Source organism: Maylandia zebra, linkage group LG23, assembly GCF_041146795.1.
Source record: "Maylandia zebra isolate NMK-2024a linkage group LG23, Mzebra_GT3a, whole genome shotgun sequence".
NCBI classification, from domain to species: Eukaryota; Metazoa; Chordata; class Actinopteri; order Cichliformes; family Cichlidae; genus Maylandia; species Maylandia zebra.
The window spans coordinates 414,858-442,152 of record NC_135188.1 but is presented as its reverse complement, the minus strand read 5'-3'; the positions used below and the strand labels follow the sequence as shown (position 1 = coordinate 442,152).

The following is a 27,295-nucleotide window of genomic DNA, read 5'->3' as shown; positions in this document are numbered from 1 at the left end:
ATGGGTGACAAATAGTGCTGCAACTGTGCTTCAGTTTCAAGTTGGGTCAGATGGGGAAGCCTCAGTATGACCCAAATAAGCTGCTAGGATTAAGACTCGTTAAGATGATTTATTATACTTCCCTGTTCATATTGTTTTGGCCTTTACTGTAGTGCTGCCTTACTGTACTGCTCCCACTCTGCCAGATTTGCTAGGAAACTTGCACTGTGAAATGACCTAGTTAGTTGGTGCTGACCGTTTGAATGCCACAGCAGGTGAACATTTTCATCGCCTGTGCTGTAATAAAGTGTTTTCACAGATTTTTAGCAAAATGATCCTGCTCTTGTAATGTTTCTTTTTGCTCTACGTTTTTGCTCAAAAGCAGAAGCGTCATAAAAATGGTCATCTGACTTAAAGAATATTTTGTCTGTTTTGCTGTGGCATTATCTCTGTGCACTGTTTGCTAACTCTGTCAATGAATAGCTGCTTCGTTTGATCGCTCCACAGTATTGTTACTAATTTGTCTGCACTGTTTTTTGTCTTATAGGTGAACCTCGCAAGTTTGACCCGAACTTCAGAGGGCCTGTTCAGAACAGGTACTCAGCATCCTCAGACTACTGTGTAAAATACATTTACAGACACACTTTGAGACATTGTAACATCACCCTCATTCGATAGTTTATAACAAGAAGCTAATTTTTATTCACCTGGATTGTGTAAGACTGGAAACAGAAGACACCGATACAACTTTTTAGTGTAATATGCATTTTTTTATTTGATGAACTGACCTTCCAAACATCTGACTTCTTACATGTGTATTGAGTTTGCTCACTGTATCATTTTCTTGGCGCACACTGCTGTTTGAGGCTGACAGATTGATTATTTGTCATGCTACATTAATAAAGACTGAGGCCTGAGTGCTGGCAGATCTCTACACTCCACCACACAGATCAATGGCCATAAGTCAAGCTGGTGGCTCGAGTTAACCCAATGACACACATTAGCAGCCAGCCAGACACACACGAAACAGATGTACACACAAGAGATTTCATGATAACGAGTACTCTGTCTCCAGGCTGTAACAAAATGTCCACATTACTAAGTGTTAGCATTATACAACAATGCACCGAGGCTCTTATTTACTTTTTTCAGCTAGCAAAGTGATAGCAAATACTGAGCTTGACACTGCTTATATCTGTAGTAGCCACTGTCTGACAAATTACATGTGTGCGGAAAAAATAAGTGTTCCCTATGATTCAGTAGCTTGCACAACCACCTTTAGCAGCAGTAAGTTGGAGTATTTGTTTTGTCAGACTTTATCGGTTTCTCACATCATTGTGGATCATTTAGACCTGCTCTTCTTTACAGTTTGAAGGCATTTGTTTATGCACAACTTTCTTAAGCTCCTGCCATAACATTTCAGTTAGGTTGAGGTCTGGACTTTGACCGGGCCAGTGTGACACCTTGATTCTTTGCTCTTCAGTCATTCTGTTGCAGATTTTCTGTTGTGCTTGGGATGATTGTACGGTGGCCCTGAGAGGCCAAACGGACTGCAACTTAAGAAAACACCAGCAATAAGAAAAACGCTGCAAAAGCACACAAAACACAAAGGAAATAGTAAAAAACAAAACAGAAAAAGGAAAAACAGATTTCCAAAAGCACAAGGGAAGTGTTTCTGGGGAGACAATAACCCGACGAACCAAAACATGCTAGGTAAGTGTGTTTTAATCTCATAGGCTAACACACTTATCTCTCATCTTTTCTTTCCTCACAAAGCCAATAGATCCTCCACTTCTTTTAAGTGTTTCCCAGCGCATTTCTTAGCATATTTTGGTTCCTGCAACTGGTCCGTCAGGTTATTGTCTCCCCAGAAACACTTCCCTTGTGCTTTTGGAAATCTGTTTCTCCTATTTCCGTTGTGTTTTGTGTGCTTTTGCAGCGTTTTTCTTATTGCTGGTGTTTTCTTAAGTTGCAGTCGGTTTGGCCTCTCAGGGCCACCGTATGATTGTCCTGCTACGTGACCGAGTTTCAGCCAAGTGTTAGTCACTGGACAGATGGACAGCTTCACTTTTGACTCTAGAATACTCTGATATACAGTGGAAGTTGACTCAATCAAAACAAGCCTAAACCGCCATGCTGATAGTTGGTTTTAGTGCTGAGATGTTATGTTTGGGTTTTGCCAAATGTCCAAAAGACGTTGTTCCAGAAATCTAATAGGTAATTTAGATGCAACTTAGCAAACCTAAGCTATACTGCCATGTATTTTGTAGAGAGAATAGGTTTTCTCCTGGCAGCTCTTCCAAACAAGCCATACTTATCCAGTCTTTTTTCTAATTGTACTGTCAAGAGCTCCTAATAAGCTTCTGCTAATGCTTGTAGAGTCTGAGATGTAGCTCTTGGGGTTTTTTGGGGGGGTGGGTTGCAATTTCTCTGAGCACAGTCTGATGTTGAGGTGAAATTACTGGCAACTGTCTTGAATGTGTTCCATTGTACAGGAAGAATCATAGACTTGAAATTGTTTGGACATGTCCTTCCAAAATAATGGGCAGCAGCAGTAGCCACTTTAAGGTCATTGCTGACACTTTCCTTCTTGACATTGTGTTTATATTAACTTCAAAATCCAGACCTGAAAAATTCTAAAACGTCTGTTTTTATAGAGGCGGTCACGCTTGCTGGTGAACTGACATTTGATATTTAATATACTATTTAAATTTTCACATAGGGCTTCTGCGTTTTTGTTAACTATTCATCAGAATCTCAGCTAAAAGCTCACAAAACCATTTCAACAACATCAAACAGCTAAAACAGCTAACAATTAAAGAGCAGGTAAACATCCCCCGTTTACCCGACAGCACGGACAAAAGCCGACATCTGACAGATTCAGAAACTGCAAGTTTCGTCACTTTCATTCCAGAGTTCACTGAACCAGCAGCAAAAGAAGACGAAAACTATGCTTCATGTTTGAAAGACATTGTCATGAATTCCCTCTTACTTTTGCTGTCTTATTTCCTGCATAGCTCTATCACTCAGTGTGCTTTGAGACCAGATTTACATCAGAAATCTCTATTTTCTGCATTATTCGCTAGCTTATTACGCACCAGTCTACCATTTTTACCACCTGTTTTTCCCCCAAAAGTGACTCTGACAAGAAAGCCTAATTTCTGCTATTCAATACCAAAGAAATGTTGACTTTCACAAATTATGCCAAATTTTGCAAAGCTGTGTTTCTAATAAAGCCTGAGCAACTTTCTCTGCTTCATTTCAGCAGCATCAAGCTTTGTCCATATGTTGATTCATATTGTTATAAGACAATTATTTTTTGATCTGCCGCAGCACATTTTCAAGGGTGTCATGTGCTATAAAAGACCAGACCAGGAAAAACTCCTTTATATTTTTCTGTTTTATCCTCAGTTAGTTTGACACAGTGGCATCTGCTGTGATGCTTACACCTGTGATGAAGTGCTAGCTTTATTTTGACACCAAGATATTTTACACAGAGTTTGTAATTGCAGAGAAAAAGTCAGGTCACGTTGGGCATGTCATTTTAAAGCAAGACGCTTTAAAGTGTGGGGGGGGGCCTTTACGGGTTAAGTAAATAAAAATGTAATTTGTTGTTATTCATCAGAGGTTGTACTTACTTGATTATATAACCTGCAAGAACAAGATTCTTTTTATTACGTCCTGATACATAAACATGTAAAAAGGCCATACTTTCTTCTTCACGTGGCTGTAAATCTGATGAAAAAGATTTGATATTAGTAGTATCTTTATCCTTCCTCAACCTGATAAATTAGATTGTAAGAAAACGTTTTTTTATTACAATGACAGGTGGGATTTTGCAATGAAGCAAAACTCCTTGAGGGTGTCACTGTAGGCTTTTCTTGAATTAGTCATTTTCAGAGATAATGTAGGTTTTTACTTCTTTTATGTCCAACGTCAGACTGGCACGCTGCTGCGGAGGCATGTTCCAGTTCTCCTGTGCCTCTTTATCCCACCCTCTCCAGCCCATTTCTCCGCTACTGGTGGGTGAAGGCACCAAGGATACTTTGATGTTTCTGTGGCCCAAAGGCTTTTCTTAATGAGAACTGGAAGAGAACCAACTCTGTGGTCGCCTTGTTTTCATGTAAGCTCAAAGCCTAAATGAAGTAACCATATCTGTTGATTGAGCAGTCCTCTGCAAGCTACACAGGAGTGGGCTTGCTGTAGTGCTAATTTTATTTGCCTATAAGAGTCAAAGATCCAGTCATTGTCACATCTCCACCACTCTAATGTAGTCCTTTCTATAATTACCCCTTCAATAAGTGTGCCGTTAAACTTTGCTTCCGATTCTTTCTCTTCGCCCGAACTGGGCCTAATGTTTGTCAGGAATACTGTTCACTTGGAAATTTGTCCCTAATGGCTCTCATGACCATGTGAAATATCCCTTTTGTGTGAAGATCTGCCCTCCTTCCTGTAAATGTCTGTTACAAAGGAGGGACAGTCTGGCAGATTCACACCACAATGGCACCCACGCTATTCTGTGGCACTTCTGCCATCTGTGTCACCTTGGCTCCTGCAGAGTATCAGCCTTGCAAATATAATACTGACACAAGTTTCCCGTAGCACTGACAAAGGTTCCAGTACTGACTTTTTTCTTGCTAAGCAGTACTGCGTGCAAACAGAGTCCACAAGCAGAGAAAAGTGTTGGTTCGTGTGAACGTATGTGTAAGAGGCATCTGAAGAGAGCTAAAGCTTGGGATTGAGCCCAGTTTGGAAGCCAAATAGATTTTGTTTAATTATGTTTTCCTGAGATAAGAGAACGAAGCAGAATTGTTTTCACTCTGCTCACTTTGTCAGCTTCCCTTAAACACTGACCGTAGCACGTTTCAAGGGTCGCTTTCTTTTAGCGCCGAGTCGCTGTGTTTGCACTGTGTCCTTCTTTGTTTTTTTAATTGCAGTTGTTTCCATATGAGGGGAATGAAAATCACAACAGACCTACAGTAACAGTCAGTGTGACGATGAAGCGATTTCAGCTTAAGACTCCCAGCCCTCATATCTTCCCAGTTCATCAAACAGGATGTGTGACTGAGTGATAGCTAACTTATTTACCAGCTGGAGGATAGAGAGGGATTCAATAATTGCCATAGCAACACTGACAGCTCTTTTTTTGAATTAAATGAAACGATACTCTCTTGCCTCCCTTTGTTAATAACATGCACAATCTCAGCAACTGTTTTGCTGGTAGTGTAGCAGGTTGTCTGTGTACACCGCATACCCACTGTCAGTGTAAAACTGCCGCTGTGTTCACTTGGGAGAACTGTGCCCACTTCAGTTGCCTTTGTTCCTCTCTTATCTCCAAAAAATAATTGCAGTGCTTCCAGAAAATGGTTTACACCTCAAAATATTTCACAAGTGCCAAGTGTCTATTTAAATCATCAGATAAATCTCTCAGTCAAGTCACTCTCTGAATTCATTGTCTCATCTATAAAATGCCAGAAAATTGTTACAAATTGTAACAGTTTCTATCACTCCATAATCAAAGTATTGATCTTGGATGTGAAACCAGATACGGTAAAGCCATCTTTAAAAGCACGTCCAGGTTTTGAGTGGCTAAATCACGTTTTGTGTTCGCAATTATCTGCAGTCTTAGTGCAGGTCAGATCAAAGAGATGATAATAAAGTCGTTTTAAAACCGCAAACAATGAGTATAGGCTGCCTTGCTGGGACAGAAGAGATTTCCTGCCCTCTGTTTTCAGCTAGCTACCACCGCTGCTAAGACAGATTGTGAGCTTTACCGCAGTTATTAATGCAGGCCTATAAAAATGATCTACTTACTGTACTTGAAAACAGTCCTAAATCCTTTGCAATCCAAGCTTAAATTAAACAGCAGAGTCTAAATCTCAGAGTCTGAGCTAAGCATACAGTCTAAATAGTTTTGCTTGTTTCCTTAAAAATGCATTCAGTTTACTTCACTCACTGTAAACACATTACTGTCTATTTAAGCTACTCTCCCTGTCTCCATGGGTTCCTCCACGTTGTGTATTATGTCTGTACATCAGTGGCGTACATCTTACTGCCTGCTTGGTAATTGTGAAGTAGTGTTTGGAGGCTGAAGAGCAGTAGTGCCTGTAAACAACCGTGTAACCATGCTGCATACAAAACAAGGACAGTTCACTTGTTCAAAGAAGCACACAGAGGAAAACACTGCACTTCTCTGAGTTTAGGCCTCCTTTGACCTTGGCTTTGAAATCCAGAGGAGATGAGGGTCTCAAGTCAATTTCATTACCATATGGTGTAAAGGGGAGGTTATGCATGTATGGTACTGCTGGGCACGGTAGATTAAACTTTGCTTCATTCATGGCTGAGGCTGGCACTAAGAGGTTCTGAAAACAGGCTGGATGGACAGCATTTTTTAAAAGGAAGTCGGGGCGGGGGGGAGGAAGCTTGTTATTTGGGAAACACTGAGACGGTGAATAAAGACTCAGAGGGAGAAAGACTCTGAGATGCAGTTTTAAACTAGCAGACTAAGGCTGCTGAAGTGAGAGTGGAAACTTCAAATAACGGTCTCTGTGGCTGCGGGTCAGTTAACCCTGAGAGGCATTCAGAGTCTCATCAGGAAGTCAGTAGAGCTCCACTGCAGGTTCTCTGAAAACACAGATGACACTTACTCGTCTCTGGAAGTAAAGTACTGAGCTAAAACTCCGTTACCATACAATAGCAATTACATTGTCAACACACACTATGCATTCTTTCTCTCTGTGAGGTGAAGCTAATTTCATATTCCCCCTGGGGACACTTTACTAAATATATTTGCATATATTACTGATTTCCACTGTTTTCCACTCGTAATCTTGGATTCCTGCGTCACACACTGTTCCCACATCCCTCTTCTGTTTCCAGGAGCTGCACTGATGTGGTTTGCTGTGTTATCTTTGTCATTGTCATCCTTGGATACATCGCTCTGGGTACTGTGGGTGAGTTTGACAGGTTGCCAGTGATTACATCACACAAACTTTCTTAATGACACACAAACGTGTACACACGATGATGAGGTATGTGTGGCTGTGGCGCAGAAAAATGAATTTCTTTGATACCCTGTCCTTGCAGGTAGTTTAAAGCACACCATATGGCTGATGGTATAAAAAGGAAAGGTGAATGCAAATCGTGTGCTCTGCCTGTGAGGTTTTGTCTGAAGAGGTCAAAACTCCAGCTACACTTGTAGTATATCAAACAACTTTACTGCTTGACCAAAGCTGTTCAATATACACTCACCGGATGCTTCATTAGTTGCTCCTTAATGCAAATGTCTAGTCAGCCAATCATACGGCAGCAACTGAATGCATTTAGGGATGCAGACAAAGACGACTTGCTAAAGTTTAAACTGAGCATCAGAAGGGAGAATAAAGGTGATTTAAGTCACTTTGTGTTTGACATGCTGGTCTGAGTATTTCAGGAACTGCTGAATTGCTGGGATTTCGCAACCCAACCATCTCTAACGTTTAGAGAAAAAGAGAAAATATCCAGAGAGCAGCAGTTCTTTGGCTGAAAGTCCCTTGTTGATATCAGAGGTCAGAGAAAAATGGCCAGACTGCTTCAACCAGGATCTTTTTTTGGCACCCATAGTACCAGCGGAGCATTATTTCAAATGCCACAACCAACCTGAGTGCTGCTGCTAACAATGAAACTACATTGTTATGTGCCATGCCACAAGGCTCAAATCATCTGAAACTGGTTTCTTGAAAATGAAAATTAGTCCACTGTGTTCGATCCAGTAGAGCACCTTTAGGACCAAAATATCCCAGGAATGACTTCAGCACTTAATTAGCATAGTTCTGAAGGTTCTGTTGACTTTCTAAAATTTGACCGTCTTCCACCTTGGAAGTGTTTTACCTTGTGGTAGCAGCGTCTACGCTCTGAGGTTTTGTTTGACAGTAATATACCACAAAAAAAACTTCAATTGTCAGCACTTTGTTGTTTTTTTTTAGTTGACCTGGTCAGAATTTCTAGAATCCCATTTCAAAGAATGGGAGTTTCTCATGATAAGTAGAAGAAGTTGGATATATTTGACCTTTCTTCCTTTACTCACTGACCAGCACGTTAATGCATCTCTTCTCTCTTTGTAACACGTGTAACACACATGTTACAAAGTTGGGGAAAGTCCCAGTGCTGTCACTAAACTGGGCTTTATCTTGCCAGCTTACTGCCAGTTGATTCATGTTTCAGTAAATGGAAAGGACTTCCTGTTTCCAAATAATTTTAAAAAGAGCGACGTGTATGACTCCGCACGCAACATGTCTGCAGTCACCTAAAGAATGTGGCCTTCTGCCTTCATCCTTTGCAGTTTCATCCTCCTTGTTGTGACTTGTAGAGCATCTTAATTGTGCTGCCTCACATTCAGCACAGTCCCTCATTGACTGGCAAGGTGAAAGGCTTTAACACTGTGTTGTTTAGCTTGGCTAAATTAATGAAACACAAGCATTGCTCAGAAAATTGATTTTTAGGGTTGCCACCGTCCTATCTAGAGAAAAAGAACAGAACAAATTAAAGGATTGATTTCTTTGTCTTTTGTTGTGTTTCTTCTTAATTACTATTCATACCCTTGCTTAAATAAATTAGCATTTTTGTATTCTTAATTGTTTTGGTTGCTTTTTAACATGCATGACCTTGGCATTAGGCACAAATGTTATTGATATAGTGCAGAGGTTTCGTTTTGTTACAGCTGTATCTGAATGCTAATGTGTGTCTTTTGGTTTTTATCAGCAGATCATTTTCTTAGTTATATTCAAAGTAAAGTAGATGTCTGAAAATGTTAGTATTGGTCATTTAGGAAAACAGACAGTCTGAACTGGGGTGATGGGCTGGCCAGTGGCCTCATGTTCTTCAGCAGGTAGACCAGTTTGAGTATGATTTGGGGGATGATTGTGCAGATTTTAAAATCCAAGCACCTGAAATGAAAAGCTCTGTTGGTGTCGTTTCAGCCTGGATTCACGGTGACCCCAGGAAGGTCGTCTATCCAACAGACAGCCGCGGTCAGTTCTGTGGCCAGCAGAACACCCCCAATGCGTGAGTGGAAAACTGTCTTCTTCTTAAATTGTTTACAGTGGAATAATTATGTTGTCCAATTTGTCTGTCAGCATTATGTTGTTATCTTTACATGAACAATAGCCATTGTCTACCATTCAGTACACTGAGATGATTCTTGATTAATCCTGGCAAGTTTTATTGCACAGCACACTGTGAGTGTGAGCACCTCCATGCTGGCTGATAAAACATTGCACAGTAATGGACTTTTGGATCTGTCTAATCTGACTCCCCTTTTTTGTCTTCATCTTTTGTCTTCACAGAAACAAAGCCATATTATTCTACTTCAACATGCTGAAATGTGCCAATCCTGCAGTTTTAATTAACCTCCAGTGCCCTACAACCCAGGTAGGAGATTGAACGAAGCCCCGTTTTGTAGCTCTGTGTACAGTGCTTGATGTCTCTCTCCAACTTTTTCGCCACGCACGATTATGCAAGATTGATGGGCGCTCTCATTAAGACGATGTGTTGCCTTCCTCAGCTCTGCGTCTCGAAGTGCCCTGACAGATTTGCCACTCTCCTGGATGCAATGAATACCAAAAACTGGGAATATTACAAGCAATTCTGCAAGCCAGGCTTCGAGATTGGCAGTAAGGTGAGAGATGGAGGGTAACGGGGCATTTTGTTTTTTTGCAAACTCGATGGAAGTGTGAGATTGTGTTAAATCATCGCTGCTTTGAGACCAGCTCATGTACAATACATTGGACACTTAGCTGGGAAATATGTGCAGTTACTTAATGACACGTGCAAAAATAAATATAAAAAGAGTGTATACGAGTATCTTAGGCTACGTTCACACCGCAGGTCTTAATGCTCAATTCCGATCTTTTGATCAAATCCGGTTTTTTTTGTCTGCGTGTTCACACGACAAATAAAATGCGACAGCAAACGCGCTCTAGTGTGAACGCGCTCTGTTTAGACCCAGACCAAACAATATTGTTTGACTGATGGCCTTAATATAAAGACTTCAGACTTTACGTTTCCCAATTTTTACTTTAAGTTATTTTGTTATTTACATAATAATGTAAATAACCTAATAATGATCCTTATTGCTGCTTTAGAGGAGCGGTGCTGCAAAGGATAGCTGCAGATTTCTGTCAGAATCTGCAGATTATACAGAACAAATAAAATGTTCACGTTTCTCCAACGTTCCCAACAGTTTCACTGACATCTACGCTGGATGGCCAGGAAGCGTTCGCAATGTCTTCTCAGGCGCTTCTCTGGCGCTGATAATTAGCGTCTGTCTTGTGTCAGTGACGTAATTTAATGCGACATGACCATCAAACAGCAGTCGCTTTCTAAAACATCGGATATGTATCGGATTCAGTACCACATACGAAAGTGACCCAGATCGGATTTGAAAATATCGGATTTGTGCCGTTCACACTGTCACACCATGATCGGATAGATGGGTCGCATAGGGTCAAAAAAATCGGATTTGATGCGCTTTCGCCTGCAGTGTGAACGCAGCCTAACAGGCTTGAAAGTCAGTATTTGGTATCTGCACCTTTATTCTTAAATACCACCTGATCCCAAGCTTTCTTCAAGTAGTCTTCAGGAACAGTTCTCCAGGATTCTTGAAGGACATTCAAAGCTCTTCTTTGGATGTTGCTGCCTTTTGTTCTGTTCTCTGTCGAGATGATTCCACACGGCTTCAATACTGTTGAGGTCCGAGCTCTGAGGAGGCCAATCCATGGCTGACAGTGGTCCGTTGTGTTTTTATATCCAGGAATGCTTGTACTGCACTACTGTTTGGGAATATTGTCATGCTGAAAATGAAGTCGCCGTCAATCTGACACTTTTCGGATGGCACTACATGAAGGATCACCATCTGATGGTACTTCTCTATGTTCAGAATTTGAACAAGACCCTCAACACCACAGCATGACTGAGCCTCCACTATGTTTCACAGACACACTGTGGAATGGTCAGGTGCATCTCTCAGTTCCTTTCAGGACTTTGTTGGATATTTGTTCCTATTTCTTAGATATTTTTTTAGGCCTGACACTTGACTCGTGACTTTAACACAGAACTACTCCAAATTTTTCAGAGCTCTTTGGACCTTTTCTTTTTTATCTAGAACATTTTTGAAACGATTTAATCAGTTTTAGTCTTTCTAATAACGAAGAGCACATTTGGAGTGAGCTTCGCGAGATGGGCGGAGGTGAGCTAGCAGCCACTCATGCTTATCACAGCCCTGTTCCGTCAGCTGGCAGCAGTTCGGTGGCAGTGACGCTGGCGTTATGGTGCATGAAAGTGAGGTGTTGTGTGGGAGCACTTTACAGCTCAGACTGTCTGAATTGAATCATAGTTTCCGCTTTCCACGTCATCACTAAGTATGACAAACTCTGTTACATCTGTCTGTAAAATCTGTCAGTTGTGTGTTTAGTTTACTTTAGATACGTTTTTATTTTTTAGATTAATGATAATTATTGTAACTTGCATAAGTATTTTTAAATTGAATTTATTTATGGTGCATTTTCAGTTGGACATTTCATTGCAGGACTTGAAAGAGAAACATACAAGATTTTTTTAAATACTCAAGCAGGCACGACAGATTCAAACAAAACAAGATCACAAAGTTTAATAGAGAAGAAGTTCTTTTCTGTCTTTGTAATAAAGGCTGCGAGGAGTGAACGCTCAGGGAAAATCACTTGTTTTCAGCTCTTTGAATCATTATCTCTTCTGTTCCCTTTCAGTCAGTCAGAGAAGTCATACGAGATGAAGACTGCCCGTCTATGATTGTGCCAAGCAGACCTTGTAAGTGAATCCGAGCAACTCTAAATACATTGCCTCAATAACTTACTGTTTGTTCTGCCAAGAGGGTAAATACAACAAAAATATCTACAAATGTGTTTCAGTCCTTCAGCGGTGCTTCCCTGATTTCATTAGAAGAAATGGGATTTTAACTGTAGCCAATCAGACCATCTTCAAAGACGGTGAAAATAACAAGAGAAGTGTCGACGATCTCAAAGATGCTGCCAAGTAAGATCTGCTCCCCTGCAACACCAGTCTTTGCCCTACTTGTTTAACGGGTTCATTTTTAGCAGTAGGAGAATCACAGATTACGATTTGGCAAACAAAACAAACAATGAAACTACTTTTTAAAAATCCCCTATAGAATAAAGTGTTTTTAAACTGTTATACTGTCTGTAGGGATGCCGACTCTGCACCCAGAGAGATCTGGACAGAAATAACAGGGTAGGACCAGTGGGCATTTTACTGATGCCCATGAATGTGCTCAGTCACATTCAAAGTCATCTGCATGCTTATTGCATGAAAATAAAGCTTACCTACAAACTCAACAGCCTGAGCCAATGTTATGGGTCTCTACAAGCTTAGCTGCTTTGTATGTATGTATATATCTATATGTTATCAGCATGTAAAAGGGCAGAGGCAGCAAACTTCAAAAATCATGTATTTAAACCAGTGAGCTGATATCATGATCATACATGATTTGTATGGCTGCAGTAATCTACCTTGAATAATATAACTTGATGCTTTTTCTTTAGCCAAGTAACCGCCAACATAAAGTAGAAAGGGTTAAAAATGATTTATTTCAGCTTTTTAACTTTGCTTCTGCTTTAGCCAGTTGCTTTATATAGACTAACCTGCTGTTTATCCATAAGAATACATAACTATATTTTTGTTTGTGGCATTAGATGCAAAATAGGGCAAGTTAATACCTCAAAACATCAAGTCATCGCCTCTACCTTCTGTGTGAAGTAAATTGGAGAGTGCTGTGCTGCCCCCTGGTGGTCATTAGTTTTGCTCTCCTGGCGCAGATTTTGGGAGCGATCCAAACTCTTGTATGTGTGGACACTGAACAGTGACCTTAATTAGACAATAAGATTTAGAATTGATGCTGGCGTCCTGTTTGTCCCACAGCAATGTTATCTTGCCCTCTATGTCTCGCCAATTTCAAGATATACCTGAGTCACTTCTACATTAAACTTTTCAGTAATCATATTCTGACTTTGCTGCCAGTTTTGTAGTTTAAATACTCTCCAAGTGTTTAATGACAAGTGGAGCTATTTAATGAACCCAGAAGGCGAGCTTTCCTGTGAAATAAACAGGCATCTTCTTTTGTGCTTATCTGAGTTAGAGTGACGGGGACCTGAGGTCTATCCCAGCTTACACTGGTGTGGTATGCCCTGGACACGCTAACACCGAGAAACAAACTCACATCCACACCTACCGGTGCAAAATTTCTGATTCCTGTTCTGTTTGAATTCTGATATTCAACAAAAACTCTGTGTGGGTTTTAAACCAGAACATCTTCAGATAGAAAGATAATACTGAGTCTGTGACGTTTACTATCTGAAGCATTTATGTTATTACTGTGGAGATGAAAATGTGGCTCCTGATCTAACACATCCATTACTATTTGCTTTACCACAAAGTGCTCGTCTGAATGATATTCACTTCTATACTATTTCCCACCCTGCTGTAATAGCTGCCAGTACTGCTTCTGTAACTCTACTTGTTTTGTGGCTCTTTGATATGGAACTTGAGCAGCTCTTACAACTGACATTATCGAAAGCATTTTAGAGCTATAGCTGTCTCTGTTCCATGATGAAAGCAGTAGAGATCAATCGGCTGTCAAAACGTTTTTGAGAAATCCTTGTGAACTAAGCGGCATTAGCCTAAATCCACCAAAGTGCATCCCTGTGCTGTTTAATCACTTTCTGTCTACTCCTCTTCCTCCTATTTTTTCCATTTCACCTTTTTACTGAACCACAGAGGTATCGCCAGTCTGCTGAATGCCAAAGAAGTCGGCATGAAGATCTTCGAAGATTATGCAAACTCCTGGATCTGGATCCTCGTGTAAGAATGGCCTTTCCTCATTTTAGTGATTAAATTCATATGAAGAGAAAAATCTCTGATTCATTGATGAGATGATGAAAGTGTTCACATTATTACTTTGATGAAGATGCTCCTGCTGTTTGTGATCTTTTAACCCATCAATCCAGTGTCAACTATTATTTGCAGTCATGTTTAAAGAGGAAGTTGTTTGGTTTGTTATTAGAACAACCAAACTTGTGATCCACTAAAAACGGTGGATATACTTTAATAATATAAATCCTTTAACAAATAGAAACTGATAGATCTTATATTCTGTTGTATGACGTACATCCAGGCCTCAGACATTTGTTGTGTCACCTGTAGCAGAGGTTATTTCTCATACGTGTTTTGCACATTTGTTCACCAGTCTCACATCAGCTTCCTGACATTTTTGACCGGATCGGTGGATTTGCTGTGATATGACAGAGAATTCTTGAAACTGTCCAGAGCCAGAGGCAGCAAAGCTAAATCATAATGCACCAACATGCTTCATGCTGGTCAGAACACCCAAACAACTCAGGGATGTTTTATTCCTGTTTTCAGAGCTTGTTGGTCCTGGAGACACTGATTGTAACAGCAGTTTGACTGTTTTCAGGACTACTGCCTGAGATTAGTTTCTAAACAGCAGCGTCACAAACACATTGCAGTCACAACACTTGACACCAAAGATGAAATCGAGGCTCTGAGATGCTTTTAACTAAGGCTTCGTCCACACTAATACGTTTTTGTTTGAAAGCGCATCTTTTTCTCCCCGTTTTGTCCTCCCGTCCACGCTGAGACGCCGTTTTCGTTCAAGGCAAACGCAGCGTTTTGAAAACGCTCTCCAAAGCGGATACATTTGAAAACACCGTTTTCCCGTCCCAGTGTGACAGCGAACCAGGAGCCTTTTCGAAAACGATGACACATTTTAGTCATGTGATGCAGTCATGTGACCCATTAAACTACGATAGCAGAGGGCAGTGGTTGTTTTGTTTGCTCTCAGTTTTGACAGCCCTGTTAAAGATTAATATCAGTTTGTAAATGCTCCAGCTTTTCTTCAAATTCTTTAATTCTCACTCGCTTTTGCAACTTTGTACTTTTGTGTTACTCGCAGCAACAACTCCAGCTCATTTTGCCGCGACATTTCAAAGAGCCCGAAAGTAAATAAGCGGCAGACAGAAATCCGAATCTTCTTGCATTTCACGCATGCGCAAAGCGCCTTGAGGCGACTGCTATGTAAATAAAATTGAATTGAATTGAATGCGTAGGACTAGAGCGTAAGCATTTTCAGCCGCTTCAATGTGGACGCACAACTCTGAAAACGACTGAAAACACTGGTGTGGACACGGAGCGTTTTCAAAGACTTGATATTGTTTTTTGTTTTGTTTGTGGTGTTGCAGAGGTCTGGTGATAACCATGGTGGTCAGTCTGCTCTTCATCTTGCTGCTGCGCTACACTGCTGGTGTGCTACTGTGGCTCGTCATCTTTGGTGTCATCGTTGCAGTGGGATACGGTGAGGATGCAGAAACACTTGTAGTCATGTGGCTTGCTGTGTATTTAGTCCAAGTGTAAAAAACAATGAAGTGAATGAACTGAAGGTGAAACGTTTTCAAGCAACTTAAAGAGGTCCAGACGCTTTTCTTTCCAAGCTCCTTAGACTACGATGACCTGGATGACTGAGAACCTTCACAGACGTTGAAAGAAATTCTTTTACCTGAGCCTTTCCCACCAGATGTGCTGTGAGCAGTCATGGCTAGTAGATCATCTTCACTCTTTCATTCTCTCTCAGGCATTTGGCACTGTTACTGGGAATACAGCAACCTGAGCAGGAAGCCAGGCTCCAATGTCACCATCACTGACCTTGGCTTCCACACAGACTTCAGCATTTATCTTCAGCAAAGCCAGACGTGGCTCATCTTCAGTAAGTTGTCATCCACTAGCAAAGCAGCACTTACTGTAACGCTGGTTTCTGCTTTACGTGCACGGCAGTTTCCTGGTTGTATGTATTACTGCTGTTAATTCCTCACAAACCAAACAGAAATTGTGACATTGTTTGTCTTGGTGAGCTTTTCAAAACTGTGATTATAGCAAATATTTTTGATTTAGATGCTTGCACTGGGACTGTTTCAATCTTTTATGCGTGTAATCCCAACCTTTGCTGTCGTGTCAGGTTGGTATGTTGTTCTGTACTTACAGACATCCTGTTCTTGTGGAAAGGAAGTCTCTTGACCTCCTTGTGGGAATTTATTTAAATTTGGCACAGATGTCCGTTTGAACTCGTTTGAACTGATTAGATTTGGATGATCAAAGGTCAAGGTCACTCACTGTCAGCACCCAGAGGGAACTGCTTTACATCTGGCACAAACTGACTTGGACTCACAGATGACCTGATCAGAAATTAGTATTCAAGGCCGCTGTGATCTAACCAGCGCTTTTTAGCCATGACTCATGTGCTCATTTTGAGCGAGCACTTTCTGAATATCTAAAAGCATATTTGTTACGCTGCTGTTGACTCGACCTTTATTTTGCAGTGATCTTGCTCTCTGTGACTGAAGCCGTCATTGTGATAATGCTGATATTTCTGAGGTCGAGGCTGCGCATCGCTATTGCATTACTGAAGGAGGGAAGCAAGTGAGTATGGATCCTGCTTCTGATAATTAAACAGTGCGTTTTGCTCTTTTTCATGAATTTAATGTTTTTCTTGGGGGTTTTTCAGGGCAATCGGCTACATCATGTCCACCCTCTTCTACCCTGTCATCACCTTTTTCCTTCTGGCCATCTGCATCGCTTATTGGGCTGTCACAGCAGTGTATCCTTCCAAATACTGACAAACTGAAGCAGAGTTTCGTGTAGAGAATTAAAGGAGTTGAGCTGCCTTGAAGCAATCTGTTTTTTACTACAGACGAATTGCAGCATGTTAATTAGAATCATCCACAGGATAATGTGTAATATCAGTAAAGCTGTTAGATTAAACAGGTTAAATTCAGGTTTTTTGATGTTGTGCCACAGCATAATTTATCTCAAGACACTTGAAATAGTAAAGTAAAGACTACAGTATTAGAGAGAAAGCTAGTAGTTCCCTTTGAGCGTGCATTCAGCAACAGTGGAGAGGAAAAAGTCTTCTAGAACCAGGCACAGGTAAGTCAGACCTCTGCATGGATTGGTTGTTGCATATGCTCACAGGTGACTTTGCTAGGTACACCTTGTTATCACAAGGTTGGACTCTCTGTTACTTTCATAACTGCCTCAGTTCTTAATGGCATCAACAAGGTGCTGAAAATATTAATTTTGGTCCATGTTGTCCCGACAGCATTACACAGTTGTTGCGCATTTGTCGGCTGCACGTCTAGGATGCAAAGGTCCCGTTCTACCACGTCCCACGGGTGCTGTGTTGGATAGATCTGGTAACCGTGGAGGCTGTTTGAGTATACTGAACTCATTGTCATGTTCAGGAAACTAATTTGAGATTATTTTTTGACATGATGATGGAAGTGGTTGTTGCTAAACAGCCGAAAGTATCCTCCACACGATTACACCACCATCACCATCCTGAACCAGTGAATTAAGGCAAGAACGTCCATGCCATCATTCATATTGTTTATGCTAAATTCTGACTGTACCATCCAATTTTCCCAGCTGAAACTCATCAGACCAGGGAACATTTTTTTAATCTTCTGTTGTCCAATTTTGGTGAACTTATGCTGCATCAGTGTTTTTTAGCTTACAGGAGTAGCGTCTGTTTTGGCCGTCTGTTTCAAGTTTCGATATCTTGTGCGTTCGGAGATGCTGATCTGCGTACCTTGATAAGAATGATTGTGGTTGTTTATGTTACTCTTCCCTTCCTATCAGATCGAAGCAGTCTGGCCTTTCTCCTATGACCTTTGACATCAGCATTTTCACCCAGAGATGTTCAGCACTTAGTTGCTTCTTTGTGATTTGCTGATTAGATATTTGTGTGAACAATCAGTCGAACAGGTGTACCTAATGAAATGGCCCGTGAGTCTGTAACAAGTAAGTGAAGCAGTCAAGGAAGTCCAACTACATGTTCTTTAACTCACTGATTCTTGAGTGTTGAATTTTTCTTTAACTAGTTTACCCTCAGCTTCTTAGCATCATCGGGTAACGCAGTCTACAAGGTCACACCTGCTGATGATAAATGCATGTATGCAAACCTCACATGCAATCCACAGGTTAGCCCTATGCTCCCTTACAGTTTATTACTGAAAATGTTTAGTTACCGTGTAATTTCTCCATCACTTGGCATGAAAAACATCTCTTGATCGGATTCGTTCTCAGCAGTAAAGTGTAATTAGTCAAATTAGGTGTAATAGCTGCTTTATGTCTAATTAATAAAATGTCTTAATGTAAATACATTAGATGTTCCGGTGTAAATCGAGTTCAATTAGTGGCTGGCAGCAACAAACATTTATCTGACAGATGTTATTTATCAGCCAACAAGTAATTTGAGCATGTAAACAGATGAATATTCAAGGATTCCCTTAAAGCTATTCATGTGGAAATAATTTATATTCAAGGTAGAGGCAGGAAAGACAAGAAGAGAAAAGTATCTTGATTATGGTGACAAACAGAATCCTGTTATTTCTATCTGACAGCGCATCAAGATCTAATCTGCTGCTTTATTTCAGACCTTCAGTAAGACCAACATTACCAAGGTGTGCCCCGGGTCACAGTGTATGTTCGCCTTCTACGGTGGGGAGAGTCTGTACCATCGCTACATCTTAGTTTTCCATCTGTGTAACCTCTTTGTGTTCCTCTGGCTGGTCAACTTTACCATCGCCCTGGGCCAGTGCACCCTGGCCGGGGCCTTCGCTTCCTACTACTGGGCCCTGAAGAAGCCAAAAGACATCCCTGCCTGCCCCCTCTACTCCTCCTTTAGCAGAGCTATACGGTGAGTACAGTCCCAAAACAAGCGCAAATCCACTAAGACGCTGAAACGTGAAAGTAAGAACGTGAGGAAAATGTTTTCATTTAATATTCTCCATTCTTGTGGCACAGTTATCACACAGGTTCTCTGGCCTTTGGGTCGCTAATCCTTTCTGTGGTGCAGATGATCCGAATTGTTCTCGAGTACCTGGATCACAAACTGAAAGGCAAGCTTGGAAACCCTTCGAGGCCTCTTACTAATTTATTACTGATTGTTTCAAATGACTTTTTGTTGATGATATTTATTTATATTCCTGATTTTTATCCAGTTTCTCAAAATGCCTGCGCTCGATTCTTGCTCTGCTGCCTCAAATGCTGCTTCTGGTGCCTGGAACATTTTATCAAGTTTCTAAACAGAAACGCATTCATTATGGTGAGTAATTTCTAGTAACACTCATTTATTGCAGACATCTGTTAGCAGCTGTTAATTGGTCCAGCTTCGGTGCTTAACTACCCGCAACCCAGCACTCACTGCTTCTCACCAACAGATGGCAATATATGGGAAGAACTTCTGCACCTCCTCCAAGGACGCTTTCTTCCTCTTAATGAGGAATGTTGTTCGGTAAGTCCCAGTTAAATGTTTTAGAGCCACATGGCTAAAAAAACCCTCAGCAGAGTACAGATGCTGCTGAGGTGGTAAAGCTTCTTCTTTACCATAAAAAATGCCAGAACGTAACAGATACAGGCAAAAAAACAAAGAAGTATATTTACTGTCATCATGTTTGTGAAATAATGGGGCAGTTTCAGTTGACGTAATGCACGGGAGTTTGTATCTCTGCTGTTTGTGTTTCTCTTCTACCTCAACTTGAGGTTGGCTGTAACTCAGGAGGTAGAGCAGGTCATCTAATTGGAAGGTTGGTAGTTCGATCCCTGGCTGCTCCCGTGTGCATGCCAAATATCCTTGGGCAAGATACAAGTTGCTCTCTGATGTGTCCATTGGAGTATGAATGTAAATGTTGGGTGAATGAGGGTGCTCAGCTGGAGGTGAGAGGCACTATAATAGGAACCAGTCCATTTACTCACGTTGTCTTCCTCCCGGCAGGGTGGCCGTCCTGGACAAGGTGACCGACTTTCTGCTGTTCTTGGGAAAACTGCTTATTTCAGGAAGTGTTGGTGAGTTTATCTTTTATTTGGATGCATGCAATAAGCTCTTTATTTACTTATTTAATTTGCATCATTATAAGTTGACACTTACATCCCAGTAGGTGGCTGACATGAATTTGGAGGACCTTGATTTTACTTCATTTTATAAGAGCTTATATATTAAACGTAAACCTTGATTCTAGAAGTTACTCTAATTTATACTTGCAGTGTTTGAAAGGACTTATTGCGTGGCCTAACCACTTGTTTTGTTTCAGCAGCTTTTTATATCTGCAGGTCCTTTATTGTAAACCTTCAGTATATCATGAGACCCTTGTTTCAAGTTCCACCCACTCGTGTTTAATCTGCTTTAAAGCCGATGAGGATTTGACAATTTTTGTTTATTTCAAATGATGTAAGAAAATATATATTTGCTTGTTACTAAATCAGATTTTTTTTTTTTTCAGGCATTCTTGCATTTTTCTTCTTCTCGCGTAAAATACCGTTTTTTCAAGAGGAGGTGCCATCACTAAATTACATTTGGGTCCCTCTATTGGTAAGGAATTAAAAATCTACAATGAGAATATGATTATACTGTGATGAATATAGTTAGTATTTGGACAATGACAGACTTTTTCTGTCAAAAAATCAAACAATCAATATGTGATTGAAATGTAAAGTTTTACCTTTATTCATGGGGTTTAACAAAAATGTGTTTGTTGTTTGTTTTATCTTATTTAGGTACATAGTACCCAATTTTCAGAGGCTCACAAGTAATTCAACTACTTACTAGCAGGCAGTTTAATGGCCTCAGTAACCCTGGATCATATACAAATAAATCTATCAGAGTTCACTGCTGGCAGAATTATTTCCATGGTTGAAAAAAACAGCAACAATGTTATTAACTAGGGGTGCAACGATACTCATATCGATATTGAACCGTTCGATACAGTGCTTTTATGTGGGTCATTCCTACTATTCGGTGCCCTTTCAGTGTGATCACTCTTCATCAAAAAATACAAAATTTTGAATTATTTTAACATTTCATCTAAAAGAGGGATTTTCAACCTATAAGAAAAATGTATTGGTCCAGCTAAGGATATTATATTATAATATTTTTTAAAATCAAAGTCTTTACCCATGACGTGCCAAATGTCCACCCTGTTACAGGACATTCAATTTTCTATTAATAACTGTTTTGAATACACAGTTATAGTAATATTTACATTTTCTAAAAGCTACAATGTCCCTTTTTAAAATCTGCAAGGAAATTTCAAGGAAGTATTTTAAACAAGCATTATATTGAAAGAAGACAGGTTCAGTTTTAAGACACAGTGTAATTTCAAAAGATTGTTTTTAGATTCAAAGGGAATATAAAAAAAAAATTGGCTCCATTTTTAAGTAACTTAATTTTGCTGATTCATTCCCTCCCAATAACCAAAGAGACATGCATTATGTTTGTTGATTTGATTTAATTAACAAAAGAAACACACAGGTAACAGGGTGGACAGAGGAGAAACAGGGTGGACAGGAGGTAACAGGGTGGACATAACATCAGTGACAAAAAATACCACCTTAAAGAAACTTTGAACACCTTCACCATGCCCGTCCAACCAACACAGGTAGATACATGTCCACATTAAACAAGCAAATTTTCACTGTACACCCAACATAATGAACATTTTTCTCACACATTTTACCTATGCAACAGACCAGCAACTCCAGTTTTTTTTCAAGGAAATCCCACACTTTCCTCTCCAGCTGAACTGACCTCTTATTAATTTATTAATGTTCTTAATTTATAATTTTTAAAATTTATTAATTAATGTTCTTATTAATGTTGGTTCTTTCATCAGACACACAACCTGGTCATCCCTATACCAGGTTATGTCCTCACGTGGACTTGGCCAGTGGAACTTGTTGGTCCCGTTCTTGTGCATGCATTTCACTTTAACATCCTCTTCAACCTCCAGAATGATTCCTGGGTAGGGTTCACCATCGTAGTTGATAATGCACCACTGACCAATATGATCTTTTGTGATGTTCTCAGGCCGGGTTGGTCCCTCAGTGCAATGTGGACTTGCCTCTTGACTAAGGCTTATCTCCTTCAGGCCATAGCATTCACAGTCCAGTACACCTTTGTCTGCCTGGCAAAGGCAGGTTATGTCCCTGTATTTTATTGTTCCTGGAGAGAAACTGAGTACTTGGTGGATTTTCATGGTTCCTTTGACAGGCACAAGTGTCGGTCCATCAATAATTTCTTTTACTTTCCTCTCAACATCATCTTCTTCTAACCTTGAGGGTCCTGGTTGCGGGGCATTTTCTGGCTCTAGGGAATATTCTGGACTTAGGGGAGGAGTATTCATAGCCTCAAATTCTGTCCTGCCTTTGGCACTAGCCCTCTGCTTTCTTTTCCTTTCTCGCCACTGCTTTCTCTGTGCTCTCTTCTGTCGTTCACTGAGATCTGCCACTTTCTTTTTTTTCCCTTCCTCTCTGTCCTTTCTCCACTTCTCTTTCTCTTTATTGAGATATATCTGTCTTCTCTCAGGGTCAGCATCACGACGTGCTCGGTAGCGCCGCTGCTTCTCCGCAGCAGACATTGGTGCCATTCCCTGAAAAATGTATACTATTCAAAATTTTCTAAAAGTATATATATATACAGGTTAATAATAATTACCAATACACACTTGTATAAATAACTCTAAACACTAAACTTCTATCATCTTACGTCCCCCCTGTTACCATGTGTCCCCCCTGTTACAGTGCATAGCAATAACAGGGGTGACGGTAACAGGGGGGAGATTTTATGCTAAACTTAGCCATTACTACTAGTATGATGAACAACAAGCTAGTACATGGTGACCACTAAGAACCATTTTTAACATGTTTATTAGCCATATTATAAAAATTACAAAAAAAATTGTTTCCACTATTAATAAGCGTAACAGGTTGGACGTGTTATGCTTTGCCACATTACAAAATCTTGCTAAAACATTGAAAAAAGGGTTGATTAAAGAGTGGTACTTACTCGTCTTCTTCTTGAAAGTTTTCCCTCCAAAATATGTTACATCGGGAGTGTCATGTGACTAAAAGAATAATCAGGTGATGTGTTCTATGGAATTCTTATCAGAGTAACAGGGGTGACAGTTGATTCAGGGACACAACATTTTTTAAAGATTTTAAGTATTAAACATGCATTAATAATAAAAAAGAACATTTGATGAGGAACATTAGAAATAAGCCAATCCAGAAATGATGAAAAATCTAGATTTTTTTTTTTTTAAGTTATATTTGTAACTGAAGTCGAGCAAGCATGACTGGGGACATAGTACTTTAGTGACTTGTGCTAAAATAAAAGTAATTTACTTTTAATGTATTTATCCTGTGTATATATCAATGTGTTCTATGGTAGAGGGGGGTTAAACATACGAGAAAATGGTTTAGAAATAAGCATTAGACAAGTTTTACACTAAATATACCATATTATGTCATTAGGACTCAAATGGCACCGAATAGTAAGAATGACCCATGTTCGGTACGCATATGTATCGAACAATACAAAATTTTTAATTTATTTGATCAATTTGTCTTCTGACGATGCTGTCTGTGTTGAGCGCTCAGTGAATCTGCGCTCGACTACTCTGCCTAGGCTGCACTGTCGAGCGCAGATCCACTGAGCACAGCGCAAGCTAGCAAGACAGAAGCTAAGCTCGTTGCAACATGGCAAATTGAACCTCCCCCACCCTCATTCAGATCTGGCCTTTGGAACTATTTTGGTTTTCATGTGACGTATGACCCTGAAGGTAAGCGCGTCATGGACTGAAGTAAAACAGTATGTCGGATGTGCCATGCAATGCTTAATTACATTGGTGGGAACTAGTGCGTTAGCGCAGTTAGCTCGTTAACGTGTTGGCCGTCCAGCCCCATGCACGGGGCGATCCGTGGTAGCTCTTTAACGGAGATTTGCCGTGTTGTGGCGTTAATGTCATTTCAGATTAACGCTGACAGCACTAGTGGGAACACAACGAATATGACTGCACATTTACTCCGACAGCATCCTAGTGCAAAGACAAGTGGAAGCAGACAAAAACAACAAGCAGCTACAAACTTTAGCCGAGTCATTTAGACAGCCGTTAGCACAGGATTCTCCTTATGGGGACCTGATATGTTTAATATCCTGCTGAGAATATAGCCCAGAAGAAGCGTATAGTATAGCTTTTATTTTGGAAAGAGCCATTTCTCTGTAATAAACTCTCTTTTCCAAAGATTAGTGATTTCTCCATCAGATAATTTATTATTTTATCCCTTTGTTGTTTCAGCAACATTAAATTTAAAAACTGTACGTTTGAGTTAAAATATATATTTATAATTTTAATGAATGACAAATTAAAAAGGCATGAACATTTTTTTGTATCGAAAAAATATCGAACCGTGAATTTTGTGTATCGTTGCACCCCTATTATTAAGTTATGTTAGTTTGTCTAGTTTAAAGTGAAAATGAGTGACTACTATAAAAATAATGTTAAAGCTGAAAGTCTGGACTTTAGTCACATCGTGATTATTTGATTTAAAATTCTCTTTACAGAGGCACAGTCACGAAATATATATTTATTCTGACTTGGTCTTTTACACAGAGCACAAAAAAATGATGCAATCTATATTCTTTGTTGTACTTTGTTTCCTTGGTACGGTGGAAAAATCACTTCTTATGTTCAGACTCAACCAGTGCTTCTAAGCAGCGCTCCTCTACTTGTGTTTTGTTTAAATATAGTCGAACCATTATTTTGGCAAATATTCAATAATAAATATTTAACTCTTGGTAATTACATATTTATTCAGAGTTGTTCTGGAAAGCTTCACAGCTTTACACAGTTGCAGTTTTTACAGTGCTGCACAAGCTAATTAATTTGCTCCAGGATTTATGACTCAGCGATTTATATTCTTCATAATGTTTTTGCCGTTTGTTGCAATGCAGTGTGCACAATAAAGCTGGAACACAAGACTACAGTTAAAAGTGTAAGACTTTCACCTGTTAACTCTTTCAGACGGTGATATTTGGATCCTACATGATCGCACATGGCTTTTTTAACGTCTATGCTATGTGTGTGGACACATTGTTCCTGTGCTTTTGTGAGTATGCTGTTTCATGTTTAGTTACGGTGCAGAAGCACTTCTGCTGTGGTTAAAAATCGAATGTCAGCAGCTTTGTGTGACTCTTTCTTCCTTTTAATAACTTGAAATAATCGCTGTCTTGCATATCTTCTTGTTTATCATCTCTGCTGAGTCTCTGCTTTCCTTTCTCTTTGTGGCTGCCGCTCTGTGTGCTGTTTGCTCGTCCTGCTCCTCCTGTTCCTTTGCGGGGACCTGGCCTCAGGTGAAGACCTGGAGAGGAATGATGGTTCTTCCTCCAGGCCCTACTACATGTCTCCTGGCCTGCACAAGATCCTGCGCAAAGGAGAGGAGGGTGCCAAAACTTGCGCTGCTTCCTGAGTGATGCATTTTACTAAACTCTTGGCTCTCTGACTCGCTTCTCCATATCTGACGTGTGCGTGGGGGTCTGGACGCTCGAGAGCAAGTACTGTAGGGCTAAACATTGAAACTGGATGCACCCCGCCCAGCCTGTCAGGGATGACCTGTGCATGAAAGGACATGCTGTTACTTCGGGTCCTCGCAGAAAAGGCATAGGGGACTAAGATAACTGTTCACTTCCTCTCTCGAGCCAACTCAGATACTTGCCTTTTTTCTGCTACACTTTTGTGTTTCTTTGTCATTTTCTCGTCTGTATTCTCTGCTGACCTCTGCCTTACCGAGAGGGTACACGTCAACTCGCAGGATGGATGCACAGGCTGAAAACTAAAAACGAGACAAGCTTTTCTTTCTTTTTTTTAACCCAAACAAACACGAGGACCGTAAACAATGTACAGATGCCACTTTGACATAAGGCATCACCACGGAAAAAGTGGTGGACTTATGGGGCACCCTCTTGTCGCACTTTGGTCTTCTAATGTAAAATCATGTTTTGTATGCACTTTCACATACAGGAAACGAACCATGTGATTTCTTTCTTCTGTGTAGCATGATTACTTTGCTGGCTGTTGGTGTTTACCATTGGTTTTATAACCACTATATTTATACTAACACAAGCACACAGATCCAAAAATGGTGTGAACTCTGCACTTAGCAAAACAGGTTTCTCTCATGTTAAATCAGCGTCACATTAAAGTTTTCATTATGCTCATAGATGTACTGTAAACCAGACAGAGGCTTTGTTGGAGGTCAAGACTTCAAAAGACATTTAATGGTTTATGCTTAAAGAAAAAAGATGTGAACCGAGCCTGAGCGTTTTCAGGAAACTTTTGAATGCAGCCACTAGTTTATGTGCCTAGATGTGAAAAAAAAAAAAAAAAAAAATGTTCCTCTTATTCTGTTTTAGACCTAACACCAGGAACCTTTGCGATACAGTTTATAAAAGGATGTCAAAGCCATTTTTGGTAAATTTTTTTATTGGATGGTTCAGATGTTGTGCTGTTTTAATACTAAGTATAATACACACATCTGTCTGGAGGTTATTCAGTGTTCTTTTTGTATAGGAGAATTTTTTTATCAACGAATCCAATGAAAATGTGAATCTTTGTTTTCGAATAAACATAAATGGTTGAACTACTGACCCGTGCATTTCCAGAGGCGTTCATTTTTTACAATCGAGGTGATCACAGGTTAAATTTTGATGTGCTGCATGATTCTCTCGCCATTGGTTTTTAACATGCTGCTGCTGCCTCGTAGTGTGGGACCTGGAGGTGAACGACGGCGCTCCAGCCCGGCCCTACCGCATGAGCAAAACACTGAGGAAGATCCTCCACAAGAAGAACAGAAGGAAGTAGCAGGAAGGAGAAAGAATAAAGGTTAACACCAAAGCATGGTACAAGCCCACGTGGCATATGGGAATAAACACTTTGCCATATTTAATGGAAGTGTACACAAGTTGAAGCTGTACACTATAAGAGACAACTTGTAGCTAAGCAACATGAATAATTAGATTCACCCACACATAGTAATTTATGGACTCGGTGATAGTTATGAATATTTTTATATGTGTCTATGTAAAGGAAATGTGTGTATTTGTGTACATTTTGCTGCCACATACTACACAATGCAACAGATTTGTTTTGTGTGCGTCTCAGCTTTGGGTTCGTGTAGTTGCCAATTTTCACCACTTGGTGGTGCCAGTCGTTACCAGATGACCTGTACACTGTACCTGAGTTCCTCACATTGAGAAAAATATTCACCACTCATTGCTCACTGTTTTTATGTTTAATTGCCAAGTACATGATGGCACAGCAGTTCAGATTACTTCAGTCTCAAGTGTGTTTTGCTTTGAGTTTCTGAATATTGAAGTATACGTGCTTTG

General features: G+C 40.2%; 1 protein-coding gene across 1 annotated transcript; it reads left to right on the top strand.

Moving 5' to 3' along the window:
- Positions 1 to 25,694, top strand: LOC143414968 (choline transporter-like protein 5-B). Its single transcript, XM_076880094.1, has 22 exons — positions 1 to 4; positions 527 to 575; positions 6,859 to 6,932; positions 8,937 to 9,021; positions 9,303 to 9,387; positions 9,521 to 9,634; positions 11,739 to 11,799; positions 11,901 to 12,024; positions 13,783 to 13,866; positions 15,264 to 15,376; positions 15,653 to 15,784; positions 16,395 to 16,494; positions 16,580 to 16,672; positions 17,966 to 18,053; positions 18,510 to 18,772; positions 18,880 to 18,974; positions 19,077 to 19,180; positions 19,296 to 19,369; positions 19,850 to 19,920; positions 20,355 to 20,443; positions 24,933 to 25,017; positions 25,262 to 25,694. The coding sequence occupies exons 1-22, from the start codon at positions 1 to 3 to the stop codon at positions 25,375 to 25,377; spliced, it is 2,103 nt and encodes a 700-aa protein (XP_076736209.1). The 3' UTR covers positions 25,378 to 25,694.
- Positions 25,695 to 27,295: the final 1,601 nt, after the last annotated feature.

Coding starts and splice junctions, on each gene's coding strand:
- LOC143414968 (XM_076880094.1), top strand. Junction 12,025..13,782: donor GATCTCAAAGATGCTGCCAA/GTAAGATCTGCT, acceptor ACTGAACCACAG/AGGTATCGCCAGTCTGCTGA. Junction 18,975..19,076: donor CCTGGATCACAAACTGAAAG/GCAAGCTTGGAA, acceptor ATTTTTATCCAG/TTTCTCAAAATGCCTGCGCT.